This window comes from Oncorhynchus clarkii, unplaced genomic scaffold (assembly GCF_045791955.1).
Source record: "Oncorhynchus clarkii lewisi isolate Uvic-CL-2024 unplaced genomic scaffold, UVic_Ocla_1.0 unplaced_contig_5422_pilon_pilon, whole genome shotgun sequence".
NCBI classification, from domain to species: Eukaryota; Metazoa; Chordata; class Actinopteri; order Salmoniformes; family Salmonidae; genus Oncorhynchus; species Oncorhynchus clarkii.
The window spans coordinates 217,536-236,135 of NW_027257938.1; the positions used below are offsets into that span (position 1 = coordinate 217,536).

General features: G+C 46.7%; 1 protein-coding gene across 7 annotated transcripts in view; it reads left to right on the forward strand.

The window, feature by feature from the left end:
- LOC139394111 (ADP-ribosylation factor-like protein 13B) overlaps window positions 1-14,143 on the forward strand; it is a 40,843-nt gene extending 26,700 nt beyond the window's left edge. For 2 of the 7 annotated variants that reach the window (XM_071142136.1, XM_071142135.1), the window contains exons 7-10: window positions 1,965-2,082; window positions 3,471-3,723; window positions 6,550-6,618; window positions 13,666-14,143. In XM_071142136.1, coding sequence (XP_070998237.1) covers window positions 1,965-2,082; window positions 3,471-3,723; window positions 6,550-6,618; window positions 13,666-13,745 — 520 coding nt within the window. In that variant the 3' untranslated portion in view covers window positions 13,746-14,143. Of the gene's footprint in view, window positions 1-1,964; window positions 2,083-3,470; window positions 3,752-6,549; window positions 6,619-13,665 lie in introns of all 7 variants that reach the window. The other 5 variants (XM_071142141.1, XM_071142138.1, XM_071142137.1 and 2 more) reach the window with 4 other exon arrangements.
- Window positions 14,144-18,600: the final 4,457 nt, after the last annotated feature.

An 18,600-nucleotide genomic window follows, 5' to 3' on the forward strand; every position in this document is an offset into this window, starting at 1 on the left:
TCAATACAGTAGACAATAGGAGAGATATCACACCTTAGTGAAGGGGACAATACAGTAGACAACAGGAGAAATATCACACCTTAGTGAAGGGGACAATACAGTAGACAATAGGAGAGATATCACACCTTAGTGAAGGGGACAATACAGTAGACAATAGGAGAGATATCACACCTTAGTGAAGGGGACAATACAGTAGACAATAGGAGAGATATCACACCTTAGTGAAGGGGACAATACAGTAGACAATAGGAGAGATATCACACCTTAGTGAAGGGGACAATACAGTAGACAACAGGAGAGATATCACACCTTAGTGATGGGGACAATACAGTAGACAACAGGAGAGATATCACACCTTAGTGAAGGGGACAATACAGTAGACAATAGGAGAGATATCACACCTTAGTGACGGGGACAATACAGTAGACAATAGGAGAGATATCACACCTTAGTGATGGGAACATTAACCAGCTGGTTAGGAGAGATATCACACCTTAGTGAAGGGAACATTAACCAGCTGGTTAGGAAAGATATCACACCTTAGTGACATTAACCAGCTGGTTAGGAGAGATATCACACCTTAGTGAAGGGGACAATACAGTAGACAATAGGAGAGATATCACACCTTAGTGAAGGGAACATTAACCAGCTGATTAGGAAAGATATCACACCTTAGTGACATTAACCAGCTGGTTAGGAGAGATATCACACCTTAGTGATGGGAACATTAACCAGCTGGTTAGGAGAGATATCACACCTTAGTAATGGGAACATTAACCAGCTGGTTAGGAGAGATATCACACCTTAGTGAAGGGAACATTAACCAGCTGGTTAGGAGAGATATCACACCTTAGTGATGGGAACATTAACCAGCTGGTTAGGAGAGATATCACACCTTAGTGATGGGAACATTAACCAGCTGGTTAGGAGAGATATCACACCTTCGTGAAGGGAACATTAACCAGCTGGTTAGGAGAGATATCACACCTTAGTGAAGGGAACATTAACCAGCTGGTTAGGAGAGATATCACACCTTAGTGAAGGGAACATTAACCAGCTGGTTAGGAGAGATATCACACCTTAGTGACATTAACCAGCTGGTTAGGAGAGATATCACACCTTAGTGAAGGGAACATTAACCAGCTGGTTAGGAGAGATATCACACCTTAGTGACATTAACCAGCTGGTTAGGAGAGATATCACACCTTAGTGACATTAACCAGCTGGTTAGGAGAGATATCACACCTTAGTGATGGGAACATTAACCAGCTGGTTAGGAGAGATTTCACACCTTAGTGAAGGGGACAATACAGTAGACAATAGGAGAGATATCACACCTTAGTGAAGGGAACATTAACCAGCTGGTTAGGAGAGATATCACACCTTAGTGAAGGGGACAATACAGTAGACAATAGGAGAGATATCACACCTTAGTGAAGGGGACAATACAGTAGACAATAGGAGAGATATCACACCTTAGTGACATTAACCAGCTGGTTAGGAGAGATATCACACCTTAGTGAAGGGGACAATACAGTAGACAATAGGAGAGATATCACACCTTAGTGAAGGGGACAATACAGTAGACAATAGGAGAGATATCACACCTTAGTGAAGGGGACAATACAGTAGACAATAGGAGAGATATCACACCTTAGTGAAGGGAACATTAACCAGCTGGTTAGGAGAGATATCACACCTTAGTGAAGGGAACATTAACCAGCTGGTTAGGAGAGATATCACACCTTAGTGAAGGGAACATTAACCAGCTGGTTAGGAGAGATATCACACCTTAGTGAAGGGAACATTAACCAGCTGGTTAGGAGAGATATCACACCTTAGTGAAGGGAACATTAACCAGCTGAATTTTAGGCCGTCATTGTAAATAAGAATGAGTTATTAACTGACTTGCCTAGTTAACATTTGAGGTAAATAAAAAAGTCATTTTGTTCCCCTGATCCCAGAGACCGTCAGGAGAAAGAGGAGGCGGAGAGGGAGGGTCGGACACTGCAGGAGGAGGAGGAGACCGACGACGCCGCCGTACACAGCCCCTTCCAGCCAATCGGCAACGTCATCAATGAGGTGTGGAATACACTGGGCCAATCAGCATCACCTTTGTTGATTTGCTTGAAATGGCACTCTATTCCCTATGTAGTGCACTGGTTTTGACCAGAGCCCTATGTGTTCGTTATAGTGTCCCCTTTAGGGAATAGGGTGCCATTTGAGCCCCAAGATCAATGGGTTGGGTGTTTCCATCTGTATTAATGCCATGGGGAGGTTCCATCTGTATTAATGCCATGGGGAGGTTCCATCTGTATTAATGCCATGGGAAGGTTCCATCTGTATTAATGCCATGGGGTGTTTCCATCTGTGTTAATGACATGGGCAGGTACCATCTGTATTAATGCCATGGGGTGGTTCCTTCTGTATTAATGCCATGGGGAGGTTCCATCTGTATTAATGCCATGGGGAGGTTCCATCTGTATTAAAACCATGGGGGGTTCCAGCTGTATTAATGCCATGGGGAAGTTCCATCTGTATTAATGCCATGGGGGGGTCCAGCTGTATTAATGCCATGGGGGGTTCCAGCTGTATTAATGCCATGGGGAGGTTCCATCTGTATTAATGCCATGGGGGGGTCCAGCTGTATTAATGCCATGGGGAGGTTCCAGCTGTATTAATGCCATGGGGGGTCCAGCTGTATTAATGCCATGGGGGGTCCAGCTGTATTAATGCCATGGGGTGGTTCCAGCTGTATTAATGCGATGGGGTGGTTCCAGCTGTATTAATGCCATGGTGGGGTTCCAGCTGTATTAATGCCATGGGGGGTTCCAGCTGTATTAATGCCATGGGGAGGTGTTCCATCTGTATTAATGCCACGGGGTGGGTTCCAGCTGTATTAATGCCATGGGGGGGGGGGGGTCCAGCTGTATTAATGCCATGGGGGGGTTCCAGCTGTATTAATGCCATGGGGTGTTCCATCTGTATTAATGCCATGGGGTGGTTCCAGCTGTATTAATGCAATGGGGAGGTTCCAGCTGTATTAATGCCATGGGGGGGTTCCAGCTGTATTAATGCCATGGGGAGGTGTTCCATCTGTATTAATGCCATGGGGGGGAGGTTCCAGCTGTTTTAATGCCATGGGGGTGGTTCCAGCTGTATTAATGCCATGGGGTGGTTCCAGCTGTATTAATGCCATGGGGAGGTTCCAGCTGTGTTAATGCCATGGGGTGGTTCCAGCTGTATTAATGCCATGGGGGGTCCAGCTGTATTAATGCCATGGGGGGGTTCCAGCTGTATTAATGCCATGGGGGGTCCAGCTGTATTAATGCCATGGGGAGGTTCCAGCTGTGTTACTGCCATGGGGGGTTCCAGCTGTATTAATGCCATGGGGGGTCCCATCTGTATTAATGCCATGGGGGGTGCAGCTGTATTAATGGGTGTGTACCATGGGTGTTCCATCCATGCAGAATGAAGACAAGCTGAAGAAGAGACCGACAGGAGGGCAGGTGGGTGGTGCCAACGATGCTAGAGAAGGAGGGCAGGAAGAGGAGGAGGAGGAAGAGGACAGCGAGAGACAGACTCCAGAGAGCGGTGCAGCCTCAGTGGAGCGGACGAAGAAGAAGACTAGTAAACTGAGACTGAAGAGGAAACACAGAGTGGACCCCCTGAGGACGGAGGAGACAGCAGCCCCCGAGAGCCCCACACCTCCTCCACTACCTGGTGAGAGACACACCTCCACCACTACCTGGTGAGAGAGAGACACCTCCACCACTACCTGGTGAGAGATACCCACACCTCCACCACTCCCCCGAGAGCCCCACACCTCCTCCACTACCTGGTGAGATACCTCCACCACTACCTGGTGAGAGACACACCTCCACCACTACCTGGTGAGAGACACACCTCCTCCACTACCTGGTGAGAGACACACCTCCACCACTACCTGGTGAGAGACACACCTCCACCACTACCTGGTGAGAGACACACCTCCACCACTCCCTGGTGAGAGACACACCTCCACCACTCCCTGGTGAGAGACACACCTCCACCACTACCTGGTGAGAGAGACACACCTCCACCACTACCTGGTGAGAGACACACCTCCACCACTACCTGGTGAGAGAGACACACCTCCACCACTACCTGGTGAGAGAGACACACCTCCACCACTACCTGGTGAGAGAGACACACCTCCACCACTACCTGGTGAGAGACACACCTCCACCACTCCCTGGTGAGAGAGACACACCTCCACCACTACCTGGTGAGAGACACACACCTCCACCACTACCTGGTGAGAGAGACACACCTCCACCACTACCTGGTGAGAGAGACACACCTCCACCACTACCTGGTGAGAGACATACCTCCACCACTACCTGGTGAGAGAGACACACCTCCACCACTACCTGGTGAAAGAGACACACCTCCACCACTACCTGGTGAGAGACACACCTCCACCACTACCTGGTGAGAGAGACACACCTCCACCATTACCTGGTGAGAGAGACACACCTCCACCACTACCTGGTGAGAGAGACACACCTCCACCACTACCTGGTGAGAGAGACACACCTCCACCACTACCTGGTGAGATACCCACACCTCCACCACTACCTGGTGAGATACCCACACCTCCACCACTACCTGGTGAGATACCCACACCTCCACCACTACCTGGTGAGATACCCACACCTCCACCACTACCTGGTGAGATACCCACACCTCCACCACTACCTGGTGAGATACCCACACCTCCACCACTACCTGGTGAGATACCCACACCTCCACCACTACCTGGTGAGATACCCACACCTCCACCACTACCTGGTGAGATACCCACACCTCCACCACTACCTGGTGAGATACCCACACCTCCACCACTACCTGGTGAGACACCCACACCTCCACCACTACCTGGTGAGACACCCACACCTCCACCACTACCTGGTGAGACACCCACACCTCCACCACTACCTGGTGAGACACCCACACCTCCACCACTACCTGGTGAGACACCCACACCTCCACCACTACCTGGTGAGACACCCACACCTCCACCACTACCTGGTGAGACACCCACACCTCCACCACTACCTGGTGAGACACCCACACCTCCACCACTACCTGGTGAGACACCCACACCTCCACCACTACCTGGTGAGACACCCACACCTCCACCACTACCTGGTGAGACACCCACACCTCCACCACTACCTGGTGAGACACCCACACCTCCACCACTACCTGGTGAGACACCCACACCTCCACCACTACCTGGTGAGACACCCACACCTCCACCACTACCTGGTGAGACACCCACACCTCCACCACTACCTGGTGAGACACCCACACCTCCACCACTACCTGGTGAGACACCCACACCTCCACCACTACCTGGTGAGACACCCACACCTCCACCACTACCTGGTGAGACACCCACACCTCCACCACTACCTGGTGAGACACCCACACCCCCACCACTACCTGGTGAGAGATACCCACACCTCCACCACTACCTGGTGAGAGAGACACACACACTTTTAATCCTTCCATAGGTGTGGCAGACCAATGACTGGGCTGGAACCCAGTTTAATCAGTATTAATCAACATGTTGACTTCTTTACTTTCGTTGTTTTAGTGGGATGGGCTTCTACTAATAATGTGTTTAGTTGTTGTTTTAGTGGGATGGGCTTCTACTAATAATGTATTTAGTTGTTGTTTTAGTGGGATGGGCTTCTACTAATAATGTGTTTAGTTGTTTTAGTGGGATGGGCTTCTACTAATAATGTATTTAGTTGTTGTTTTAGTGGGATGGGCTTCTACTAATAATGTGTTTAGTTGTTGTTTTAGTGGGATGGGCTTCTACTAATAATGTGTTTAGTTGTTGTTGTTTTAGTGGGATGGGCTTCTACTAATAATGTGTTTAGTTGTTGTTTTAGTGGGATGGGCTTCTACTAATAATGTGTTTAGTTGTTGTTTTAGTGGGATGGGCTTCTACTAATAATGTGTTTAGTTGTTGTTTTAGTGGGATGGGCTTCTACTAATAATGTATTTAGTTGTTGTTTTAGTGGGATGGGCTTCTACTAATAATGTGTTTAGTTGTTGTTTTAGTGGGATGGGCTTCTACTAATAATGTGTTTTGTTGTTGTTTTAGTGGGATGGGCTTCTACTAATAATGTATTTAGTTGTTGTTTTAGTGGGATGGGCTTCTACTGATAATGTGTTTTGTTGTTGTTTTAGTGGGATGGGCTTCTACTAATGATGTGTTTTGTTGTTGTTTTAGTGGGATGGGCTTCTACTAATAATGTGTTTAGTTGTTGTTTTAGTGGGATGGGCTTCTACTAATAATGTATTTAGTTGTTGTTGTTTTAGTGGGATGGGCTTCTACTAATAATGTGTTTAGTTGTTGTTTTAGTGGGATGGGCTTCTACTAATAATGTATTTAGTTGTTGTTTTAGTGGGATGGGCTTCTACTAATAATGTGTTTAGTTGTTGTTTTAGTGGGATGGGCTTCTACTAATAATGTATTTGTTGTTGTTTTAGTTGGATGGGCTACTCCCAAAATGTCTAGGCTTCCCAAGCTGGAGCCTCTTGGCGATAGGAGTCGATCCGGTAATGATGATTTATAGTGACTGTCTAGACCTGTCATCTGACTGTCTCCACCACCACTCCACTGCTGTATGTTAACCACTAACTAACCACTAACTAACTACTAACTAACCATCTGTCTGTTCCTCATCTAGCAGCCTGTTCATGTTGTTGTTTCTTCTCTTTCACTAACAGCTGATGATGATCTCTTATTCCATGTTAAACACTGACCCCATCTCCTCTCTGTCTCTTATTCCATGTTCAACACTGACCCCATCTCCTCTCTGTCTCTTATTCCATGTTAAACACTGACCCCATCTCCTCTCTGTCTCTTATTCCATGTTCAACACTGACCCCATCTCCTCTCTGTCTCTTATTCCATGTTCAACACTGACCCCATCTCCTCTCTGTCTCTTATTCCATGTTCAACACTGACTCCATCTCCTCTCTGTCTCTTATTCCATGTTAAACACTGACCCCATCTCCTCTCTGTCTCTTATTCCATGTTAAACACTGACCCCATCTCCTCTCTGTCTCTTATTCCATGTTAAACACTGACCCCATCTCCTCTCTGTCTCTTATTCCATGTTCAACACTGACCCCATCTCCTCTCTGTCTCTTATTCCATGTTAAACACTGACCCCATCTCCTCTCTGTCTCTTATTCCATGTTAAACACTGACTCCATCTCCTCTCTGTCTCTTATTCCATGTTAAACACTGACCCCATCTCCTCTCTGTCTCTTATTCCATGTTAAACACTGACTCCATCTCCTCTCTGTCTCTTATTCCATGTTAAACACTGACCCCATCTCCTCTCTGTCTCTTATTCCATGTTAAACACTGACCCCATCTCCTCTCTGTCTACAGAGCATGTTAAACACTGACCCCATCTCCTCTCTGTCTACAGAGCATGTTAAACACTGACTCCATCTCCTCTCTGTCTCTTATTCCATGTTAAACACTGACCCCATCTCCTCTATGTCTCTTATTCCATGTTAAACACTGACCCCATCTCCTCTCTGTCTCTTATTCCATGTTCAACACTGACCCCATCTCCTCTCTGTCTCTTATTCCATGTTAAACACTGACTCCATCTCCTCTCTGTCTCTTATTCCATGTTAAACACTGACCCCATCTCCTCTCTGTCTCTTATTCCATGTTAAACACTGACTCCATCTCCTCTCTGTCTCTTATTCCATGTTAAACACTGACCCCATCTCCTCTCTGTCTCTTATTCCATGTTAAACACTGACTCCATCTCCTCTCTGTCTCTTATTCCATGTTAAACACTGACTCCATCTCCTCTCTGTCTCTTATTCCATGTTCAACACTGACCCCATCTCCTCTCTGTCTCTTATTCCATGTTCAACACTGACCCCATTTCCTCTCTGTCTCTTATTCCATGTTAAACACTGACCCCATTTCCTCTCTGTCTCTTATTCCATGTTAAACACTGACCCCATTTCCCCTGTATGTCTATAGAGCATGTTAAACACTGACCCCATCTCCTCTCTGTCTATAGAGCATGTTCAACACTGACCCCATCTCCTCTCTGTCTCTTATTCCATGTTAAACACTGACCCCATCTCCTCTCTGTCTCTTATTCCATGTTCAACACTGACCCCATCTCCTCTCTGTCTCTTATTCCATGTTAAACACTGACCCCATCTCCTCTCTGTCTCTTATTCCATGTTAAACACTGACCCCATTTCCTCTCTGTCTCTTATTCCATGTTAAACACTGACCCCATCTCCTCTCTGTCTCTTATTCCATGTTAAACACTGACCCCATCTCCTCTCTGTCTCTTATTCCATGTTAAACACTGACCCCATTTCCCCTGTATGTCTATAGAGCATGTTAAACACTGACCCCATCTCCTCTCTGTCTATAGAGCATGTTCAACACTGACCCCATCTCCTCTCTGTCTCTTATTCCATGTTAAACACTGACCCCATCTCCTCTCTGTCTCTTATTCCATGTTCAACACTGACCCCATCTCCTCTCTGTCTCTTATTCCATGTTAAACACTGACCCCATCTCCTCTCTGTCTCTTATTCCATGTTAAACACTGACCCCATTTCCTCTCTGTCTCTTATTCCATGTTAAACACTGACCCCATCTCCTCTCTGTCTCTTATTCCATGTTAAACACTGACCCCATCTCCTCTCTGTCTCTTATTCCATGTTAAACACTGACCCCATTTCCTCTCTGTCTCTTATTCCATGTTCAACACTGACCCCATTTCCCCTCTCTGTCTATAGAGCATGTTAAACACTGACCCCATCTCCTCTCTGTCTCTTATTCCATGTTAAACACTGACCCCATCTCCTCTCTGTCTCTTATTCCATGTTCAACACTGACCCCATCTCCTCTCTGTCTCTTATTCCATGTTAAACACTGACCCCATCTCCTCTCTGTCTCTTATTCCATGTTAAACACTGACCCCATCTCCTCTCTGTCTCTTATTCCATGTTCAACACTGACCCCATTTCCTCTCTGTCTCTTATTCCATGTTCAACACTGACCCCATCTCCTCTCTGTCTATAGAGCATGTTAAACACTGACCCCATCTCCTCTCTGTCTACAGAGCATGTTAAACACTGACCCCATCTCCTCTCTGTCTATAGAGCATGTTCAACACTGACCCCATCTCCTCTCTGTCTCTTATTCCATGTTAAACACTGACCCCATCTCCTCTCTGTCTCTTATTCCATGTTCAACACTGACCCCATTTCCTCTCTGTCTCTTATTCCATGTTAAACACTGACCCCATCTCCTCTCTGTCTCTTATTCCATGTTAAACACTGACCCCATCTCCTCTCTGTCTCTTATTCCATGTTAAACACTGACCCCATCTCCTCTCTGTCTCTTATTCCATGTTAAACACTGACTCCATCTCCTCTCTGTCTACAGAGCATGTTAAACACTGACCCCATTTCCCCTCTCTGTCTATAGAGCATGTTAAACACTGACCCCATCTCCTCTCTGTCTCTTATTCCATGTTCAACACTGACCCCATCTCCTCTCTGTCTCTTATTCCATGTTCAACACTGACCCCATCTCCTCTCTGTCTCTTATTCCATGTTCAACACTGACCCCATCTCCTCTCTGTCTCTTATTCCATGTTAAACACTGACCCCATCTCCTCTCTGTCTCTTATTCCATGTTAAACACTGACCCCATTTCCTCTCTGTCTCTTATTCCATGTTAAACACTGACCCCATCTCCTCTCTGTCTCTTATTCCATGTTAAACACTGACCCCATTTCCTCTCTGTCTCTTATTCCATGTTCAACACTGACCCCATCTCCTCTCTGTCTCTTATTCCATGTTAAACACTGACCCCATCTCCTCTCTGTCTCTTATTCCATGTTAAACACTGACCCCATCTCCTCTCTGTCTCTTATTCCATGTTAAACACTGACCCCATCTCCTCTCTGTCTCTTATTCCATGTTAAACACTGACCCCATCTCCTCTCTGTCTCTTATTCCATGTTCAACACTGACCCCATCTCCTCTCTGTCTCTTATTCCATGTTAAACACTGACCCCATCTCCTCTCTGTCTCTTATTCCATGTTCAACACTGACCCCATCTCCTCTCTGTCTACAGAGCATGTTAAACACTGACCCCATCTCCTCTCTGTCTCTTATTCCATGTTAAACACTGACCCCATCTCCTCTCTGTCTCTTATTCCATGTTCAACACTGACCCCATCTCCTCTCTGTCTACAGAGCATGTTAAACACTGACCCCATCTCCTCTCTGTCTCTTATTCCATGTTAAACACTGACTCCATCTCCTCTCTGTCTCTTATTCCATGTTAAACACTGACCCCATCTCCTGTCTGTCTACAGAGCATGTTAAACACTGACCCCATCTCCTCTCTGTCTCTTATTCCATGTTCAACACTGACTCCATTTCCTCTCTGTCTACAGAGCATGTTAAACACTGACCCCATCTCCTCTCTGTCTCTTATTCCATGTTAAACACTGACCCCATCTCCTCTCTGTCTCTTATTCCATGTTAAACACTGACCCCATTTCCTCTCTGTCTCTTATTCCATGTTAAACACTGACCCCATCTCCTCTCTGTCTACAGAGCATGTTAAACACTGACCCCATTTCCCCTCTCTGTCTATAGAGCATGTTAAACACTGACCCCATCTCCTCTCTGTCTCTTATTCCATGTTAAACACTGACCCCATCTCCTCTCTGTCTCTTATTCCATGTTCAACACTGACCCCATCTCCTCTCTGTCTCTTATTCCATGTTAAACAGTGACCCCATCTCCTCTCTGTCTCTTATTCCATGTTAAACACTGACCCCATTTCCTCTCTGTCTCTTATTCCATGTTAAACACTGACCCCATTTCCTCTCTGTCTACAGAGCATGTTAAACACTGACCCCATTTCCTCTCTGTCTACAGAGCATGTTAAACACTGACCCCATTTCCTCTCTGTCTACAGAGCATGTTAAACACTGACCCCATTTCCTCTCTGTCTACAGAGCATGTTAAACACTGACCCCATTTCCTCTCTGTCTACAGAGCATGTTAAACACTGACCCCATTTCCTCTCTGTCTCTTATTCCATGTTAAACACTGACTCCATTTCCTCTCTGTCTACAGAGCATGTTAAACACTGACCCCATTTCCTCTCTGTCTACAGAGCATGTTATACACTGACCCCATTTCCTGTCTGTCTACAGAGCATGTTAAACACTGACCCCATTTCCTCTCTGTCTACAGAGCATGTTAAACACTGACCCCATCTCCTCTCTGTCTCTTATTCCATGTTAAACACTGACCCCATTCCCCCTCTCTGTCTCTTATTCCATGTTAAACACTGACTCCATTTCCTCTCTGTCTACAGAGCATGTTAAACACTGACTCCATTTCCTCTCTGTCTACAGAGCATGTTAAACACTGACTCCATTTCCCCTCTGTCTATAGAGCATGTTAAACACTGACCCCATTTCCTCTCTGTCTACAGAGCATGTTAAACACTGACCCCATTTCCTCTCTGTCTATAGAGCATGTTAAACACTGACCCCATTTCCTGTCTGTCTACAGAGCATGTTAAACACTGACCCCATTTCCTCTCTGTCTATAGAGCATGTTAAACACTGACCCCATTTCCTCTCTGTCTATAGAGCATGTTAAACACTGACCCCATTTCCCCTGTATGTCTACAGAGCATGTTAAACACTGACTCCATTTCCCCTGTATGTCTATAGAGCATGTTAAACACTGACCCCATCTCCTCTCTGTCTCTTATTCCATGTTCAACACTGACCCCATCTCCTCTCTGTCTCTTATTCCATGTTAAACACTGACCCCATCTCCTCTCTGTCTCTTATTCCATGTTAAACACTGACCCCATCTCCTCTCTGTCTCTTATTCCATGTTAAACACTGACCCCATCTCCTCTCTGTCTACAGAGCATGTCTATAGACCATTTCCTCTCTGTCTACAGAGCATGTTCAACACTGACCCCATTTCCTCTCTGTCTCTTATTCCATGTTAAACACTGACCCCATCTCCTCTCTGTCTCTTATTCCATGTTAAACACTGACTCCATCTCCTCTCTGTCTCTTATTCCATGTTAAACACTGACCCCATCTCCTCTCTGTCTCTTATTCCATGTTAAACACTGACCCCATCTCCTCTCTGTCTCTTATTCCATGTTCAACACTGACTCCATCTCCTCTCTGTCTCTTATTCCATGTTCAACACTGACCCCATTTCCTCTCTGTCTACAGAGCATGTTAAACACTGACCCCATCTCCTCTCTGTCTCTTATTCCATGTTAAACACTGACCCCATTTCCTCTCTGTCTACAGAGCATGTTAAACACTGACCCCATCTCCTCTCTGTCTCTTATTCCATGTTAAACACTGACCCCATTTCCTCTCTGTCTACAGAGCATGTTAAACACTGACCCCATCTCCTCTCTGTCTCTTATTCCATGTTAAACACTGACCCCATTTCCTCTCTGTCTACAGAGCATGTTAAACACTGACCCCATCTCCTCTCTGTCTACAGAGCATGTTAAACACTGACCCCATCTCCTCTCTGTCTACAGAGCATGTTAAACACTGACTCCATTTCCCCTGTATGTCTATAGAGCATGTTAAACACTGACTCCATCTCCTCTCTGTCTACAGAGCATGTTAAACACTGACCCCATTTCCTCTCTGTCTACAGAGCATGTTAAACACTGACCCCATCTCCTCTCTGTCTACAGAGCATGTTAAACACTGACCCCATTTCCTCTCTGTCTACAGAGCATGTTAAACACTGACTCCATTTCCTCTCTGTCTACAGAGCATGTTAAACACTGACCCCATTTCCTCTCTGTCTACAGAGCATGTTAAACACTGACTCCATTTCCCCTGTATGTCTATAGAGCATGTTAAACACTGACTCCATTTCCTCTCTGTCTACAGAGCATGTTAAACACTGACCCCATTTCCTCTCTGTCTACAGAGCATGTTAAACACTGACCCCATCTCCTCTCTGTCTACAGAGCATGTTAAACACTGACCCCATTTCCTCTCTGTCTACAGAGCATGTTAAACACTGACCCCATTTCCTCTCTGTCTACAGAGCATGTTAAACACTGACTCCATCTCCTCTCTGTCTACAGAGCATGTTAAACACTGACCCCATTTCCTCTCTGTCTACAGAGCATGTTAAACACTGACTCCATCTCCTCTGAAAACATATTGTAATTGTCAGTCTTCTCTGTCTGATGGAAGTTGTATTAAATCTCTCTGTTGATCCTACGAACATCCTACATGCCTCCTGTATCCTGTCCCTTTAGTCTGTGTCTGTTACGTGGTTCAGGTCATCTTGATGTATGGGCTGTTTATAGTTGACCGAGTTAAAATATTGTACAGGAAGTTGTCAGGACACATTTCTGACACGCTGTGTTTTTTGATTTCAGCTAACAGAAACCAGTTGCCAGCCTTATATAGATGTAGCTAATTTAATCCTGTCTCCTCCTCCTCTTCCTCCTCCTCTTCCTCCTCCTCTCTCTTCCTCCATTCCTCCTCCTCACTCTCTTTCAGAGTTCTTCGGCAAGCCCCTCCCTCCCGTGGCCAACCGTCAACAACAACCTAACAGCGACACTCATGATGTCATATCCTAGCCCCTCCCCTCCACCGGGCTCCTCCTTCCTTACCTGATTGGTTTATCCATCCCCAAGCCCCACCTTCAATTCAAACAACATTATTTGTCCTCTTCAGGCATTTCTATTAGGCTTTGACCTGACCCCCCTCACCCCCGCCAAAAAAATGACAGTTTCTTTGGTTTCTTTTCAAAGTACGTGCTGTGTAGAGGTCTACAGACTCCACCACCAGCCGAGATGATGCTCCCAAGACCAATGAACCACCGCCACTGTCGGCCCCGAGCTCACGGGACTACGATGGTGGAGCGGACTGTCCAACCCTGGAGAGAGACTGGGTGGGCCCTGCAGAGAGAGACTGGGGATGACTGGGTGGGCCCTGGAGAGAGATGGAGGGTGACTGGGTGGGCCCTGGAGAGAGACGGAGGGTGACTGGGTGGGCCCTGGAGAGAGACGGAGGATGACTGGGTGGGCCCTGGAGAGAGACGGAGGATGACTGGGTGGGCCCTGGAGAGAGACGGAGGATGACTGGGTGGGCCCTGGAGAGAGATGGAGGGTGACTGGGTGGGCCCTGGAGAGAGAGACTGGGGATGACTGGGTGGGCCCTGGAGAGAGAGAGGATGACTGGGTGGGCCCTGGAGAGAGACTGGGTGGGGATGACTGGATGGGCCCTGAGAGAGAGAGGATGACTGGATGGGCCCTGAGAGAGACGGAGGATGACTGGGTGGGCCCTGAGAGAGACGGAGGATGACTGGGTGGGCCCTGGAGAGAGACGGAGGATGACTGGATGGGCCCTGAGAGAGACGGAGGATGACTGGGTGGGCCCGGGAGAGAGACGGAGGATGACTGGGTGGGCCCTGGAGAGAGACGGAGGATGACTGGGTGGGCCCTGGAGAGAGAGGGAGGATGACTAGGTAGGCCCTGAGAGAGAGGGAGGGTGACTGGGTGGGGATGACTGGGTGGGCCCTGGAGAGAGAGGGAGGATGACTGGGTGGGCCCTGAGAGAGGGAGGATGACTGGGTGGGCCCTGAGAGAGGGAGGATGACTGGGTGGGCCCTGAGAGAGAGACTGGGGATGACTGGGTGGGCCCTGGAGAGAGACTGGGTGGGGGTGACTAGGTGGGCCCTGAGAGAGGGAGGGTGACTGGGTGGGCCCTGGAGACAGACGGAGGATGACTAGGTGGGCCCTGGAGAGAGACCGAGTCATATTCATTAAGCACCAAACAAACAAACAGGGAAAGTGACTGATGGTAAACGCTTGTTTCCGTTGTGTGTTGCAAAACATTTTAGTACGACGTGTCCTAATGAATAGGACCATGTTGACGCTGAAGAACCCAGCATTGTGTTAAACACAGACTGAGAAATAAATGCATATTGACATGGACTTTATGGATAGTTATATTTATATGTACGTATATCACATATATATGTATATATATCTCACACACATCAGTATGTGGACGCCCCTTCAAATGAGTGGATTCGGCTATTTCACCAAAACCCATTGCTGACAGGTGTATTAAATCAAGCACACAGCCATGCAATCTCCATAGACAAACATTGACAGTAGAATGACCTTACTGAAGAGCTCAGTGACTTTTCAACGTGGCACCGTCATAGGATGCCACCTTTCCAACAAGTCAGTTTGTCAGATTTCTGTCCTGCTAGAGCTCCCGCCGGGCAACTGCTAGTGCTGTTATTGTGAAGTGGAAACGTCTAGGAGCAACAACGGCTCAAGACGTGAAGTGGTAGGCCACATAAGGTCACAGAACAGGACCGCTGAGTGCTGAAGCATGTAAAAATCGTCTGTCCTCGGTTCATGAAATGGGTTTCTATGGCCGAGCAGCCGCACACAAGCCTAAGATCACCATGCTCAATGTCAAGAGTCGGCTGGAGTGGTGTAAAGCTCACCGCCATTGGACTCTGGAGCAGAGGAAACACGTTCTCTGGAGAGATGAATCACGCTTCACCATTTGGCAGTCCGACGCACGAATTTGGGTTTGGTGGATGACAGGAGAAGGCTACGAGCCTGAATACATAGTGCCAACTGTAAAGTTTGGTGGAGGAGGAATAATGGTTTGGGCCTCTTAGTTCCAGTGAAGGGAAATCTTAACGCTACAGCATACAATGACATTCCCGACGATTCATTGCTTCCAACTTTGTGGCAACAGTTTGGGGAATGCCCTTTCCTGTTTCAGCATGACAATGAATTGGAACGCTGACTGTGAGCCAGGCCTAATCGCCCAACATCAGTGCCTGACCTCACTAATGATCTTGTGGCTGAATGGAAGCAAGTTCCCCTGCAGCAATGTTCCAACATCTAGAGGAAAGCCTTCCCAGAAGAGTGGATGCTGTTATAGCAGCAAAGGGGGGTCCAACTCCATATTAAAGCCTTCCCAGAAGAGTGGATGCTGTTATAGCAGCAAAGGGGGGGTCCAACTCCATATGAATGACTTCCCAGAAGAGTGGAGGCTGTTATAGCAGCAAAGGGGGGTCCAACTCCATATTAAAGCCTTCCCAGAAGAGTGGAGGCTGTTATAGCAGCAAAGGGGGGTCCAACTCCATATGAATGACTTCCCAGAAGAGTGGAGGCTGTTATAGCAGCAAAGGGGGGTCCAACTCCATATTAAAGCCTTCCCAGAAGAGTGGAGGCTGTTATAGCAGCAAAGGGGGGTCCAACTCCATATTAATGACTTCCCAGAAGAGTGGAGGCTGTTATAGCAGCAAAGGGGGGTCCAACTCCATATTAATGACTTCCCAGAAGAGTGGAGGCTGTTATAGCAGCAAAGGGGGGGGACCAACTCCATATTAATGCCCATGATTTTGGAATGAGATGTTTGACGAGCAGGTGTCCACATACTTTTGGTCATGTAGTGTGTGTGTATATATACACAAACACACTGAGAATGCAGAACATTAAGAACACCTATTCCTATTCTACAGACTGACCAGGTGATCCCTTATTGATGTCTTGTGTTAAATCCACTTCAATCAGCATAGATGAAGAGGGGAGGAGACGGGTTTAAAGAAGGATTTTCAAGCCTTGAGACAATTGGCGACATGGAGTGCGAATGTTACAAGACAAGAAGATTTGAATTGTCTTTTTTTTAACAGGGGATGGTAGTAAGAGCCAGTTGCACCGGTTTGTGTCAAGAACTGCAAAGATGCTGGTTTTTGTTGTTGTTTTTTTTCATGCTAAACAGTTTTCCTGTGTGTATCAAGAATGGTCCACCATCCAAACGACATCCAGCTAATTATGACACAACTGTGAGAACAGCATTGGAGTCGACATGGGGCCAGCGTCCCTGTGGAACGCTTTCCACACCTTGTGAAGTCCCCGACCAATCGAGGCTGTTCTGATCGGGAGGGCGAGGAGGAAGGGGAAGGGGAGAGTACAACTCAATATTACGGTGTTCCTAATGTTTAGTATACTCGGTGTGTGTGTGTATAACTTTGCATTGCAGTAATTTCATTGGTCTCATCCTGTTTTTAATCTGACTAAAACATCCTCAACCTGTCCACTTTATTCTTAGTTTCTGTTTTAATCTGACTAAAACATCCTCAACCTGTCCACCTTATTCCTACTTCCTGTTTTAATCTGACTAAAACATCCTCCCTGGAGGCTGAAACCTGTCCACCTTATTCCTACTTCCTGTTTTAATCTGACTAAAACATCCTCCCTGGAGGCTGAAACCTGTCCACTTTATTCCTACTTCCTGTTTTAATCTGACTAAAACATCCTCCCTGGAGGCTGAAACCTGTCCACCTTATTGTTTAGTCCCTGTTTTATTTTTTTCCCTGCTAATAATATCAGTATTATAGGGTGTACTGTCTGTGATAAAGACATCTTTCAATGCATCCTTAGTGCACTACATGATAAAGTAGTGCACTACATGATAAAGTAGTGCACTACATGATAAAGTAGTGAACTACATGATAAAGTAGTGCACTACATGATAAAGTAGTGCACTACATGATAAAGTAGTGCACTACATGATAAAGTAGTGCACTACATGATAAAGTAATGCACTACATGATAAAGTAGTGCACTACATGACAGTCTACAGTCTGTTATAGTCACTACATACTGTACTCTACAGTCTGTTATAGTCACTACATACTGTACTCTACAGTCTGTTATAGTCACTACATACTGTACTCTACAGTCTGTTATAGTCACTACATACTGTACTCTACAGTCTGTTATAGTCACTACATACTGTACTCTACAGTCTGTTATAGTCACTACATACTGTACTCTACAGTCTGTTATAGTCACTACATACTGTATTGCTGTTGTACATGAACTGGTACATCATAGTTCATTCACCTGGCTTTATACATGTAAATATCTATTACCTCTAAGCTCTGGTCCAGAGACAGACCCCATTTCTATTCTGCATAGAGACTGACCCCATTTCTACTCTGCATAGAGACTGACCCCGTTTCTACTCTGCATAGACTGACCCCGTTTCTACTCCACCGAGACTGACCCCGTTTCTACACTGCATAGAGACTGACCCCGTTTCTACTCTGCATAGAGACTGACCCCGTTTCTACACTGCATAGAGACTGACCCCGTTTCTACTCTGCATAGAGACTGACCCCGTTTCTACTCCACTGAGACTGACCCCGTTTCTACTCTGCATAGAGACTGACCCTGTTTCTACTCCACCGAGACTGACCCCGTTTCTACTCTGCATAGAGACTGACCCCGTTTCTACACTGCATAGAGACTGACCCCGTTTCTACTCCACCGAGACTGACCCCGTTTCTACACTCCATAGAGACTGACCCCGTTTATTGTTTGACTGTAGGCCACACCTTACCATGTGAACAGGGTCAGGGGGTCAGTCTTGTCCTGTATCACCTTACCATGT